Source organism: Falco punctatus (genome assembly GCF_963210335.1).
Source record: "Falco punctatus genome assembly, chromosome: 2".
NCBI lineage: Eukaryota > Metazoa > Chordata > Aves > Falconiformes > Falconidae > Falco > Falco punctatus.
This window is the reverse complement of record NC_137581.1, coordinates 83646004-83659862: the sequence shown is the minus strand read 5'-3', so window position 1 is coordinate 83659862 and position 13859 is coordinate 83646004. Positions and strand designations below refer to the sequence as shown.

The 13859-nt window shown below is 37.3% G+C and overlaps 1 protein-coding gene across 7 annotated transcripts in view; it reads right to left on the bottom strand.

The window, feature by feature from the left end:
* Positions 1–13859, bottom strand: part of RPGR (retinitis pigmentosa GTPase regulator) — a 67316-nt gene that overhangs the window by 43837 nt on the left and 9620 nt on the right. For 6 of the 7 annotated variants that reach the window (XM_080374338.1, XM_080374342.1, XM_080374343.1 and 3 more), the window contains exons 3-6: positions 13459–13551; positions 9762–9824; positions 8038–8196; positions 6471–6620 (exon numbers count right to left, since the gene is read on the bottom strand). In XM_080374338.1, coding sequence (XP_080230464.1) covers positions 6471–6620; positions 8038–8196; positions 9762–9824; positions 13459–13551 — 465 coding nt within the window. The remainder of the gene's footprint in view (positions 1–6470; positions 6621–8037; positions 8197–9761; positions 9825–13458; positions 13552–13859) is intronic. The other variant, XM_080374339.1, reaches the window with a different exon arrangement.

The following is a 13859-nucleotide window of genomic DNA, read 5'->3' as shown; positions in this document are numbered from 1 at the left end:
ATTCAAAATGGTTTTCCTGGAAAACTCTTCTGCCAGCGAGATATATATATATATTATTATTTTTTTAATTTGTGGCACTTGGCTCTCGATTACTTTGTGCTAAAGAGTGACTACAGCAGTGGGTGCATAGAACAGAGCAGCACAGCCTGCTTTTGCCAGGACCCTCCATCAGAAGGGCTTTGATTCATTCTGAAAACCCTTAAACTACTATGTCTTTTAATAAAGCAGTGCTTCTCCTCCCATCTTATCAGAGGAAGTAATTCTTGACTAGTCATGCTGATCTGTGATGTATGTTACCTTTGGTATTGACAGTCCTCAATAAGCAAACAAAAATGGTCTAAATGATGAACTGTTCTCTTCAGAGAAAGCCCAAGGATAGGTTTTCAATTAATTATAACTATAGGGAGAATCTGAAGCGTGTCTCTCATTTTATGGTAAAGTCCATTCAGGACAAAAAATAAAGAGGTTATGCAACTTCTAAGATACCTCAGCTTCCACTTAATTTAAATGCATACATTTATCAATTTACTTGAAAATTCTGGGGAAAAAAACACGTGACATACTCAAAGAGCAAAAACTGTAAAGGAAAAAAAAAACTTTTCATAAAAAACAAAGTCCTGTTTTAAATGGAAAATGGGTCCTAAGCCTCAACATAAAGTTGCAGCCCAGCACTCCCACCAAAGACTTAGAACCTAACTTTGATGACAAAATATTTATTTGTAACACTTACAAAACCTAAGAAATTTAGCCTCTGCCTTAGTCAAAGAAACCCCAGACTATTTTATATTGTTTCTCTATTTTCCAAGGTCACTTCTGCCTCTCACAATGGCAGATTCTTCAAGTGCCATGCTCCTGGGCCACTAAGGCTAGCAACTGGACTTACCATCTTTACATAATGCTCTAACCGCACAGAGGGGCAATCAGGGAATGACAATAATACAATCTTACTCTATATCAAGCTGCCAGAAAGGTTTCACAGGGCTCAGGCCATTAAGAGTAGCCACTCACAATCTATTCACAAGAGCTACACACTCTTCAGCAAGATGATGAAACAGGATAGCTGTATTGCCCAACTATCATCATCAGAGGTGTAATCCCATCCTGCCATCTCTCCTTAGATTTTCTATTATTCTGACATTTTTTTTCCTGCACACACAAACTACCCTAATAATATTATACCACTTAATTTACCTGCAGGTATCTGTGCACAGATAATCTTTTCTGCATTCTTCTATACTTCTTTTTTAAGAGGCATTCTGCAATCATTTCAATCTGTGTTTTTTAAGAAAGAGCACATGATCTCAGCTGCAGAAAAATATATTTCATTTCATTTCTAAACTAAGGACTGTGTTTAGGCTTCTCTGTTAGTTTTATTTTCTGGTTTGATTCTGATCTTTATTCTTATACCTACATAAAGAAACACTCTGAACAGGCTGGTACTTAGCAGTTATTTGCGGCAGCATCAATTTTCTATTATAAAACAGTAGCCCAATTAACAACAAAAAAATCAACTGCAATGTGAGGTTGTCTGTAACCAAAACATTCCATCGACAGAGAGATTTTATTAGGGATTCTAAGTGAAGAGAAAGGAAAAAACCCAACAACAGAAAGAACCTTGCATTTTTTGGAAGGTAAGTGCTGTTTTTATACTCTTGGATTTGCCATATACTTCTAGAAACAAGCCGATAAACCCTCAAAAGCACTTGAGAGTTAACTAATTAGGCAGTTCTCTTTGAAGAGACCAGCACTTCTTTTCAAACAGTACTGCACCACAAATATTAATCCAATCACAATCTAATTAAGAGGATTAGAGATTCAAATGGCCAAGCTTCCTTTGACTTCCCAAACTAATCAAGTTTATTACATTTTTTTCAACTTAATAATCCAGCTAACAAAGATAAACCCATTTATTAAAGCAATTTTTTAATACATTACACATCCCTTTAAGGCAAATAGGAGTCTAAAAACTATGAAGAATGGCTATCAAACATAAAGGGAATCCAGTTAAACCCAGATAAATTTTGAGTACAGTACGTGTGCAATACAACTGCATTTTAGGGACATTCTGTTCACAACGGAATCTGGTTATTTAATATTCTCCTCTCATATGAGTCACATTCTCACATGTTGAATTTTCCCTAGTGTGGCACATTTTCTGTATCACTAAACCTTAGGTCACAGGAGCATGTCAAGAAAATGGGAAAGCAAATGGAAAACTATTCTTGGCCCCTCAAAGGTAAATATGTGAACTGCAGATGAGAGAAGGTATAAGACCTGTCTGATGGCAAATGAGGGCAGTAGAATTGGATCCCTCTATGAATCCTTGAATAAAATAAGAAAATAATAAAAAAAAAAAAAAAAAAAAAAATTAAAAAAATAAATAAAAAATAAATTAAAAAAAGGAAGAAGTATTTATTCAAGACCAAAGTGATTGAAACCACCTCAAATGCTGAAATTCTGAGCAAGGAAGTAAGTGTTTGTGGAATGGTCCTTAAAAACAATTACAAAGTAAATTTAAAAAAGGAATTCAAAGAACCTGCAAAGCTCTCTATGAAAAGCTATCTTTGTAGCAGGACTCTATCTTGACATTGCTTACAGTAGCAGTTCAAGCAGGGGAAACAGCAGAAGAGGTCCTTTCTGGCTCCACGAACCTAATTCTGCTGGAGACACCAGAGGGGTTAGATACATTTGCTTTTCCTGGTCTCCATCTGCTCCAGTGGACAAATGAACCATGTACACTTGCCAAGCTTAAGGCTTTCTGAAAAACTTGAGTGAGCATGGTCAAAGACTAGTCAAGTAAAGGTCTGTGTATGGACTCAAAATTGGGCTTTACACTCTTTCAGCTCTTTCTTCTTCTGTGCTTTATTTGAGACATATCTCTACCATGAGGACCTAATGTCCCAAGCCTGAACAAAGAAAGGAAAGGAAACAGATACTGTAAATAAGTCCTAAAGAGGGCTGGAAACTATAAATTAAAAACTTATTTTCAGTGGAACTCTTGGAAGAATCCAAAGTGAGAGGAAAAGGGAGTAAACCATCATTTAAACAGTACATGAGTAACCAGACCAGCTTCCTAATTTGCATATGGAAATGAGCTAGCCACTGCCTGTGTTTATGCCTAGTCTAAATTTCAGAAGTGTTTTTTGTGAAAAATAATTCAGGTTATATTCTGATCTTCTATTCTACAACTACTTTTGGTGTCAGTGCAGCCACATGTACACTGTAGAATACAGGTGACTGACACATTTAGCAGTTAAATTACCATCTGCAAGGAAGGCATTCTAAAAAGGAAAAGTAAGAAAGATGACAAATCATCTTTTTGGAGCTACTAGGTAAGAGAACCGTCGGGGGTGTGAGTAGGGTTGTAGGACTGAAGTACAAATTCAGGATTGAATAACGTACAATTTCCATAAAACATGCTTTTATCTACTAAAGGTTTACATCAGGATTCCACTCTACTTCTTATTGACACTGCACTTGGCTTTACAGTCGTTAAACACCTGAAAGACAAATGCCTACTAAAAAATCTTTTTAAAACCAGCTGTTTCAAAGAAATAACAATTTTAGGGTTGTTTTTTTTAAAAAAAAAGAGCTGGAATACATACTTCACCACTTTTTTTCTCAATAGTCTCTTATTAATGAACATCCTGCCCTGGAGAGGGCACTCTGTGACCACACTATGTATTCTAGTGTCCATTAACCACCTCCTAGTTTTAACCCAGTATGCCTGTGATCCTAACAATTTGCTTAGCCAGTATACAGCTTGTGTGAAACATAAATATAGTAAGAAAGGGAAACATTTAGTGCCATGCTTATCAGTTCAGCCCGACAACATGTATCAAGTCCTACATCCTGCAACTACATTTTATTTTTAAAGACAGGGTATTACTTGATGTTTAAAAAGTCAAAATGTAGCAATTCTGTAGTATTCTAATAACTGAGAAGTTACAGGTGTTGAAAGCTTCGTATTAACAGTGTTTCTTCCATAATAACAGCAACCACAAACTAAGAAAGTTCCTCTGGTATACTTCATAGACGTTGAGGGAATTACTACAGATTACACACTCACCTGAACAGTTCAGAATTCATTTGTGGAAATACAGAACCACCTTCTTTTCCAGATATTACTTCCAAAAGTATATATTAAAAATAACACTAATCACTCCAAATTCTAGTATACAAGATAAAACCATACAATAAAAATACATGGAAAACTCCCCATGCTAGGCAACTTTTAAACATACTTCAAGGCACAACTCAGCGACTAACTGGCAATTCAGGGGAAATTAAACCCTACCCTTTTAATATGAATATTCCAAATACATCATAATTATCCAGTTTGCTATATTCTGCCACCCCTCAGAGGCAGAATACTGACGATGTCAACCACTGTTCTAAGTCAGTCTAGCAAGTCCTACAAGCGTTTTCCATAAGTGAAAAAAGAATCCTAATAATACTGAAATAATCACCTTTTTTAAAGAAAAAAAAGCAAAAATTCAAAAGAAAAAAAAAGTTTTAAGCAACAGCATAGTAACTTGACTTCCTTCCTAACTATGCTGTAAGAAAAATAAGGTAACTACATTTGTACTTAAACAGACTCAGTCTGCAGAATTTCCACATTTGTAATTTAAGGGCTAATTTCATGGCTAAAATTATGTATGACTATGGTACACTTATATTAAATGAGTAAGCTTTGTTTTTAAACACTGTCTGGATATACACTGGCACTAGCACAACAGAAGATGAATTCAGTAAAAGTAACTGGATGTCCAACGCTAAATGTCTATGGTAGTTAAAATATCAGTCAAATAAAACTGTCAGCAAGGGCCCAAAAGAAAATAATTTTAAAAAACCCACAACCTTTCACCACAAAAGTGGCCATCTGCATGTCAGCAGTTCCAGTGAGACTGAAGCCCAGTTTGTGCAGGATTTGCACATACTAAGGCTGAAAACCAAGATTTTCCACTCACAACCAGGCCTCTTTAAACAGTAACAGGTTCAACAACTCCTCATTGTCACAGGTGATAACCAGTTCATCTTCCTATTAATATTTTAGACTCCATTTTTCTTACCCAGCTGCTACCCTAATCCTTTTTCTCATCCCCCTCCACTAAAAGTTTGCACTTCCTTAGGGCACTTGGTACACACTGTTTTCTCCTTACTCTTAGATGCTTGTCCTCAACCCTTCTTCTAACAAAGGTTTTGTCACACCTCACTGCAGTCTTGTCAGAGGTTTAGCTCTTGGCTCTAAGGCAGAAATACACATCTTCTTACTATATCCTTGAAGTACGACTTAATTATTATTTTTTTATTTCAAGTTCAGGAAGCTGTAGATTTCCTAACAAGCACTGAGCTCCTGATCAGTCAGAGGCACTTCATTCATTTACTGTAATAAAGCATCTGTAATAAGAGTTGCACACTACCAGCATAACACATAAATAACTTCCACCACAGGAAGCTCTCATTCGGTTAACAGCATGTTCTCAGAGAGCTATATAGATATCATATGTGGAAAAGTAACATTTATCAAGTAACCTGAGAAAAGTATCTGATGGAATAGTTCCTGGGTACCCATTAAAGGCTTTACAGTCAAAACTACTGATTCTTTGAAATCTGTAATTACTCTGAGGGGACTAAACTGTAAAGCTTAATAATGTAAATCTATATGGCTGAGAGGAATTCATGGCTGTCCATGTATAATACCATCAATATTGACTGATAAATTCACCCATACGGGCATTATTAAAAAATGAGTGGCATCACTGCTTTGGAAACCAATAGATAGCTGGGAAGAGAGAGGTGGAAAGCAACATGGAGGTGGGTTGGTTTGGAGATCAGAGACCAGCTCACTTTAGCATATGCTTCTCCTTATATTGTATACTGCCCATTTATTTGACTTTAAAACCTAAAATTTAAGACAGAACATCAAACTTTGACAACAATCTTGCACCACTAGCAAATGAAATCAGTTTTTCCGCAAAACACAGTAAGTCTCTTCAATATTTATATTTCTAGAAGAGATTATTATTTGAACATCACAAAAAAATGAAAGAAAAGTTGGATTATTGAAACCACAGTATTAATCCAAATCTGTCGCAACCTCCATAAACATAAGTGTGATAAGACAGTCATTCTTTCTAATATGCACAACAATGTGCAAATGCCAAAAATTAACTGCAGTTTTTTCTCACAGTACTGTCAGCTCATCAATAATAAACAATAATACAGTAGATTACACACAAGTTTTCCAAATAAATCAATTAGGAACACATTTTAGAGACCCTGTCTTTGGTAAAATCTCCCAATGTAATACAAAACTACACAGGTGACATTCTGCCACATGGCAGCTTTTAACAGCTATGGCATATCTAGTTTCAAAAGTAATGAATGCCTCATTAACTGCCTTTACAAAGGCAACAATCTGAGAACCACTGACTTGTATCCACTAACCACTATCCCCATTTTCTTACCTGTTATCAAGGCAGAGTGATAATACCCACAGGATATAGAGGAAACAGGTTTTCCAACATCCACTTGACAAGGGACACTGACACAGGCTTCATCAGCCAAGCCAATCTGACCTTCCGAATTGTCACCCCACACAAAAAGCTGCCCATCCTCTAAAATGAAGACACAGACAGTTAATAGATTTAAAACCAAAACTAATAACCAGTTATAGTACCCATTTAAGACCATTTCATAAACTCTTGTGTATGACACTACTAAATGTCATGATCTCAGGTCTGAAGTAAGAGGGTATTGCTTAAGCTTTTCAGAAGTGACACAGAGCACACAGTCATCAACTGGTGTTAGACCATGAATAGCAAGGGGAAAAGTACTATGTACTATGTAAAAAAAATCTTTCAAAAAGAGGAAGATCAAGCGTATACGACAATTCAGCTGCCGAAGGTCAGCACGCAAATACCATCGTGAATTTAAGACATCTTATTTCTAGTAGGAAGGCACCACTTTCTCATTCTTCCAAACTTATTCTCTGTTCTGACTTCGGTACACATCCTGCTTCATCCAGTCTTATCTTTCAGTCCTCTTCACAGGTAATTTTATTGCCCAGCTTCATTTTGTTTTCCTTAAACTATCACAATAGCTGCTCCAGGTTTATTAAGACCAGCCTCTGTTGACACAAAGACCAATTGCAGCAGTAACAAACAACATGAAAAATCTGTTTTTCCGAAACAGATGAAGTCTTTTCCCTGCATATTTCTTAATGGTGGGAAATAAGTTGTGAATAAAAAACTGTACCATCTATAGTGCTACTGAGATGCTTCTGGAAACTAAACAAATCTCAGGAGAATGTTAGTAATTGTCACAAAAAAATACAAACCAAATGAGCAGGCTAGCATCTCTCATACACTCTTATGCGTTCTGTCACATTCTGAAATGACAGCCTCAGTAACTTATCCTAAACATGTACAGAAACAGCTGTTTTATAGCAAAACTAGAGAAATTACATTATAGGGTAATAAAGGACCACTCATTCAATGGCTCAAAGTATTATAACTGACTTCAACATGTTGCAATTGTGTAATTCTGCCACCAGAAAGATAGGTCATAGGTTAGGTCCCTCCCAGAATTACTGATGACACAGCTGTGTAGCCTATACCAGTAGACCAGAACAGCTGCAGTAAGAAGTGGAATTAGGGAAGTCAGTTTTCGTAAGATTCATGTTTTGTAGTTGGCTTCTCTTGGAAATGAACTGAAGATTCTTCCCATTTTGAGGGCACTCACACTGTCTCTCCTTCGTAAGGATTCCTGCTAACCCTAAAACAGGTTGAGCTCCCATTGCAGGCCATTGCTCACGTAAAAGGTTTACTTCCACAAAATTTGTCAGAAATTAATGAGACTGCCACCCTTTACCAGATTGTGTTGATATAGGCAAATGACTACGGTTACTAGGGAAGGACGACAGGGAGGCACAGAAAACGCACCAACATAAGCAGACAGAATGCTGGAATACATGTTTCCCTGGAACACCAGGCTGGACACACATAAATGGCTTATATTAGTGGTTGCTCTTACCAGTTACAGCTGCTGAGGTGTATGATCCAGCTGCTAGCTGTTTGATCTTGTGCTGGTTGGTAAAAAAACTAATTAAGTGAAATGTGGTCCTTTCCTCTGTGTCACCCAATCCCAACTGACCTTCACTGTTACCTCCAGCAGCGTACACATTTCCTTTTTCTGCATACAGAAAAGCACATGTAATACACAGAATGAAGACATTATCATCGTTGTAAAAAAAAAAACAGAGAAACTAAAGCAAGTCATTTAATTTTCAACACAAAAAATATTACAGAAAAGCTGGGGTCTACTGCCCTGAAATATCCTCGAGCTGACATTAGCAGTTTCTGTTGTAGCTTGCACAGAGGCTTGATCAGAACTTTCTAAAGGCCTTCTAAGTAACCTAGGCTGTCTGCGTCTCCCACCATTCTGGAGACTGATCCAAAAAGTAAATACAATTTGAAGTTCTGCAAGAGTTCCGAGAAAGTGACTACTAGTAGCCCTGGCAGCTGGAAGCGGCTTCTTCCGCAAATAATGTATAATTTTAAGATAAAGCAGAAGGAAAATGGTGCATGCTGTCACAGATAAGAAAACTGGAGTCCTATTAGTCCATAAATTAGAGAGATACATAACTTGATAGTTTTGATACTGTGAATGAAATATATTTTTGCTTAGGTTTTTATTAGAAATCATTTATTCATTTTAATATTTAAATTACTTTTGATTTAATTAACTAGGTCTTTATTTTGTTTTAGAATCTTAAAATTGAAGTTAAAGCTGTTGATTGATATCTGACTTAAGAGAACTTTAAGATTTATATTTTTAATTTTAGTATGTTTCACATCTAAAGTGCTCATCTATGATGAGAAAGATAAGGCCCATTAATAACACAAATCCAGACACAAATGTGATAAGCAACTGACATACACTCTATAAATGGTCCTTCCCATATAAATGGCCACAAATTATCTAGTCAGCGTGTACGCTGGAAGTGACTAATATTTACCCTGTGCAGTCTTGCATACTCAATTGTTATTAAAATGTTCTGCTTTATTCTGATAATCTTATTTACAGTGTTCAGGGTCTCCACATGTATAAACCTCCTAATAATCAAACAATTCTCTTTATAACATTGCTGCAAGCTAACGGATTGCAACCACAAAGATGGCTATTCCATTACATAAATTTTAGAAGTATGACAAGAATTTGCATCAATTCTCTGAATACTGTCTCTCTAAAAAAATATTTTTTTGTTTAAATTTATAGTTTATTTATTTATAGCTTAATAAAGCAACTTGTCATTGAAATAGCAGACTATCTTGGCTAACCAAAATGCAACAAAATTTGAAGTCCTGAAAATACTCAGTTCTACTATATTTACTCAAATATATAACTTTATACTACTAAAGATAAATTACTTGTCACAGTTAAATTCAAGTACAGATATGTAAAAAATACTAATATACCTTTACAGGGCTTTAATTGTTAACCACACCTCAAATGCCAGCAAGAAATTTTTTCATCTGTCTGTTGCTAGCAAACACTTATATAACATTATTCTATAAATGTATTGGCTCAGAATAAATCACGCATTCAAAGAACTGGATATCAAACCCCCAAGTTTTAACAGTACCATTTTTGTTTATTTTTCCTTCTTTCCTCCTGGGGTTCCTAATGTAATTTTGCATGAAAGCAAAGGAAGAAATCCGTCTTTATTTAATATGTATATAATATGTGTTACATACCTGTGTAAACTAAAGTGTGGTTTCTTCCACAAACAGCAAGTTTTGTTTTTTCTGGTTTTAAAGCTATGAATTAAAGCCAAAGGGGGAGGGAGAAGTTATACACAAGCTGATAGCTGGTTCAACAACAAAATATTCTATGCTCTAGAGGGAGCTCTGATTTTTTTTTCATATTTTTACCAACAGAATGACTACAAGATTTGCTGCCCATTTGAACCCAGCACGTGACTTCATAAATCAGGATTCCCCCAAGACAAGAAAACAGATAGAGACCTTAAAAACTTACAGCTGACACTCAGGTTAACTTGATGATAGCCACTTCATCCCAGTGCCACATTCCCCAAAATTTACCACTTATGGGACATGCCTCAAAGAGTATGTCACATTGCAAGACAAAATGCATGCTTAAAGCTGTCTTCAGTTTTCATTAGCAGCATTATTCTTATCTCCCTTTTATATGTTTCCTCACTACCTCAAATCTCCCAATCTTACTGTTCTTTTGTCTGATCATCCCTACATTCCTTCATTAAGCACAGCTACCTTTTTTGCTAGACTTTTGCTCTGCACTGCCCTCTTACTGATCACTAAATTAAATTGCTAAGAACAATCCTATCTGGACTAGTGCCTGAAATTTTTGCATATACCATCCTGTCTCAATTCCAGCTCAATTACCACCCACCCACTGCACCTATTTCTCTGCAGTCTGGCCATTGTGAAAGGCTGGTGTCCTGGTTTCTGCTGGGGCAGTTAATTTTCTTGTTAGTAGCTCTGCAGTGCTGTTTTGGCTTTGGTGTAAGAACAATGCAGATAGGACACGGATGTTGTTAGTTGTTGCTAGGTAAAGTTTATACTAAGTCAAGGACTTTTTAGTTTCTCAGGCCTTGCCAGCAAGGCACAAGCAATTGGGAGGAGACACAGCCAGGGCAGCTGACCTGAACTAGCCAAAGAGGTATTGCACACCATGGGACATCATGCTCGGTATATAAACTGGGGGGTTGGCCAGGGCCTGCCACCTGCTTCTCGGGGACTGTCTGGGCATCAGTCAGTGGGTGGTGAGCAACTGTATTGTGCATCACTTGTTTTCTTTCCTCCCTTCCCTTTGGATTTCATTCCTCTCCCCTTCTCCCTCCTTTTCATTACAACTGCTATTGTTATTATTGGGTTTGGTTTATTTTTTCAATTATTAAATTGTTCTTATCTCAACCCTTGAGTTTTACATTCCTATCTGATTCTCCTCCCCATCTCTGTGGGTGAGGGGGGAGTGGAAAAGTGACTGTGTGGTGCTTAGTCGCCAGCTGGGGTTAAACCATGACAACTGGGAATGCAGGCAAGCGTAATAAGAGTTATTTTGGTGGGAAAGGGAATACAGAGGTGCCTTTCTCCCATGGCAGGTACACTACATTTCAGAAACAAAGGATCAACTTTTCCATCCTCTCCCCGGTAACTGAGTTTTGGGCCCCTCACTACAAAAAAATTACATTGAGGTGCTTTAGTGTGCTCAGAGAAGGGCAATGAAGCTGGTGAAGGGTCTGGAGCACAAGTCTTATGAGAAGGAGCTGAGGGAACTGGGGTTGCTTAGCCTGGAGAAAAGGAGGCTCAGGGAGAACCTTATTACTCTCTACACATACCTGAAAAGAGGTTGTAGTGATGTGGGGGTTGGTCTCTTCTACCCAGTAGTAAGGAACAGGACATGAAGAAAATACCTCAAGTTGTACCAGGAGAGATTTAGATTGGATATTAGGAAAAATTTTTTCACTGGAAGTCTTGTCAAGCATTGGAACAGGCTGCCCAAGGAAGTGGTGGAGCCACCACCCCTGGAGGTATTTAAAAGACGTGTAGATGTGGTGCTGAGGGACATGGTTTAGTGGTGGACTTGGCAGTTCTGGGTTAACGGTTAGACTCAATGATCTTAAAGTTCTTTTCCAACCTAAACAGTTCTATGATTCTATGACTGTTGCCAACAATTTATCTTCCCTCAGCCATGTCCATGTGCCCTATACAATCCTCCTAAAACAACACTATTTTTACATATCTTTAATTCCTTTTCTACTGCACTAGTCCATGACAAAGCCAACAACTATCATCTCTCTCACAAACCCTTTTCAGTCCTTCCAAATCAACTTCTATCAGCTCCATAACATTCAGATTAAAGTCCCTTCTCCGATCTTCCAAGTCACCGCATAAATCTGCTTACTTAAGCATGAACTGTCTCTGGTCTGTCACACAGATACAATCATCAATTGTGCAGACTCAGGTTCCTGCCTATCCTATTCAACACCTACCACTACCGCCAGGCTGGAACCATAACACTCCCAATGTTGCCTTCTTCCTACAATTTTAATTTGCTGCTTTATATCCCAAAACTCTGCCTCCTAGCTTCAGTGATGATCTTAACCAGCTCTTCAGAAGCCTGTGCTCCATCACCTTCCTCCCACTTAGGCTAATCAATTGTATTTGATGAGCCATGCTATACTTACAACGTTGCTGGCAATTTTTCATGACTAAAGGCTAATGAAATTAGTTTAGTTCCCAAAGATATTTTCTCAGAAAATATGGAGCCACAACTGTTTGGCCCCAAGCAGAAACTGAAATCTGTCCTTGCAACCCCATTCCCAAAGCCAAGTGACGACAGAAAGCTAGTGAGAAAAGCTCCAGGACTTTCTCCTGCTGCCTGCTTCCAAGGGAAGAAAGATAACCCTCTTGTGACTTTTGTCAATGGATGCCAGGTCTAGTTGCAATTGCTGTCATCTTCTCTACATCTTTTATTCTCCATTGCAAATTGACAGTAAAAACAAAACTTGACACCCAGCCCATTTAAGCCAAAGTAAGAATCAATCTCCTACATGGCTGACAGAAGCTGTGAACCTGAGAGTAGCTGCATTCTCCCTCTGAAGTGAAATAGAGAGGAACAGATAAAGGACAGTAGAATAAACTAAATCAGGAAGAAAAAAGTTTGAACAAGCAGGATAATTTGTTTTTAACAATAAGCTAACAAATCAATCTGCTGGCAGAAAGCATGAGGATAAACATTCAATGGTGAAAAGAAATGTGTTATTTGGATAGCTCTGACTGGACATAAGGAAGGAGACAGGGAAAATGTATCACTCTAGTTTTGCTTGACAAGATACAACTGGCTAGGAAAGATCAAGATGTGCAATGAAAACACATTTTACAACCCAGGAAAGAATATGGGCATTTACTTTACTGCTTCATACAAATATATTAACATTTATGCCCCTCGGGCACTTCTTTAAGTTTCTAAAAATTTAGTAGTACTTGCAGAAAGCTCCTGATAGATTTTTTCATTTATAAAGGTGCTAAGACAAAAGTGATAAAAAGGTTACACAATGCTGTTGGAACACACAGACAACACTGCAGAGACGAAGAATCTGATTAACGTCTTTGCAGTCACAATGAAGATGTGGTTTGTCAGAAAAGGCAAATATTACATAGAATGAGAGCCCTCAAAAAAGAGAGGACTCTATGTATTCAGACGCAAAAGGACCCAGAATCTGGAGCTGATGGAAAATCAAGTCAGGGATCCTTTTAAGCCGCTTCTATGAGCTTATGCAGTAATATGCTACACATGATGAGTATACAAGGCTGAATCAGTTATTTTGGAACTGCATCCTATAAAATACCTTTTCATAAGGGTTGCCTTTCAGAAAGACAAAAAAAAGAAAAGAAAAATTAAACAAACCTTTAACACATGTTGGTTTGTTGACAGTGTTCTTTGATCCTAATCCTAACTGGCCCCAGTTGTTACTGCCAAACATGTATAGTTTACCATTCCCTGAAAAAAAAAATGCAGTCAGTATCCATACAAGTGTTTGAATATCTCATTCAAGGCAAGATGGTCATTCATACACTGTGCTACGTATTACTTCCTTTTAACATAAGGTTTAAGATTAGGCAATTCAATACTTAAGTGTAAACAATAATGAATGTCCTTGTGATTTTTCAGTACAAAAGTCATAACCGCATTAAGTAAGAAATCCCTAGCCAGAAGAAGGGACAAAAAGCAGAACAAACATCCCCTCCTTTAATTACAGCACAGATAAAATGCTCTTCAGAAAATAAAATGCTGTACTCTTGGACAGA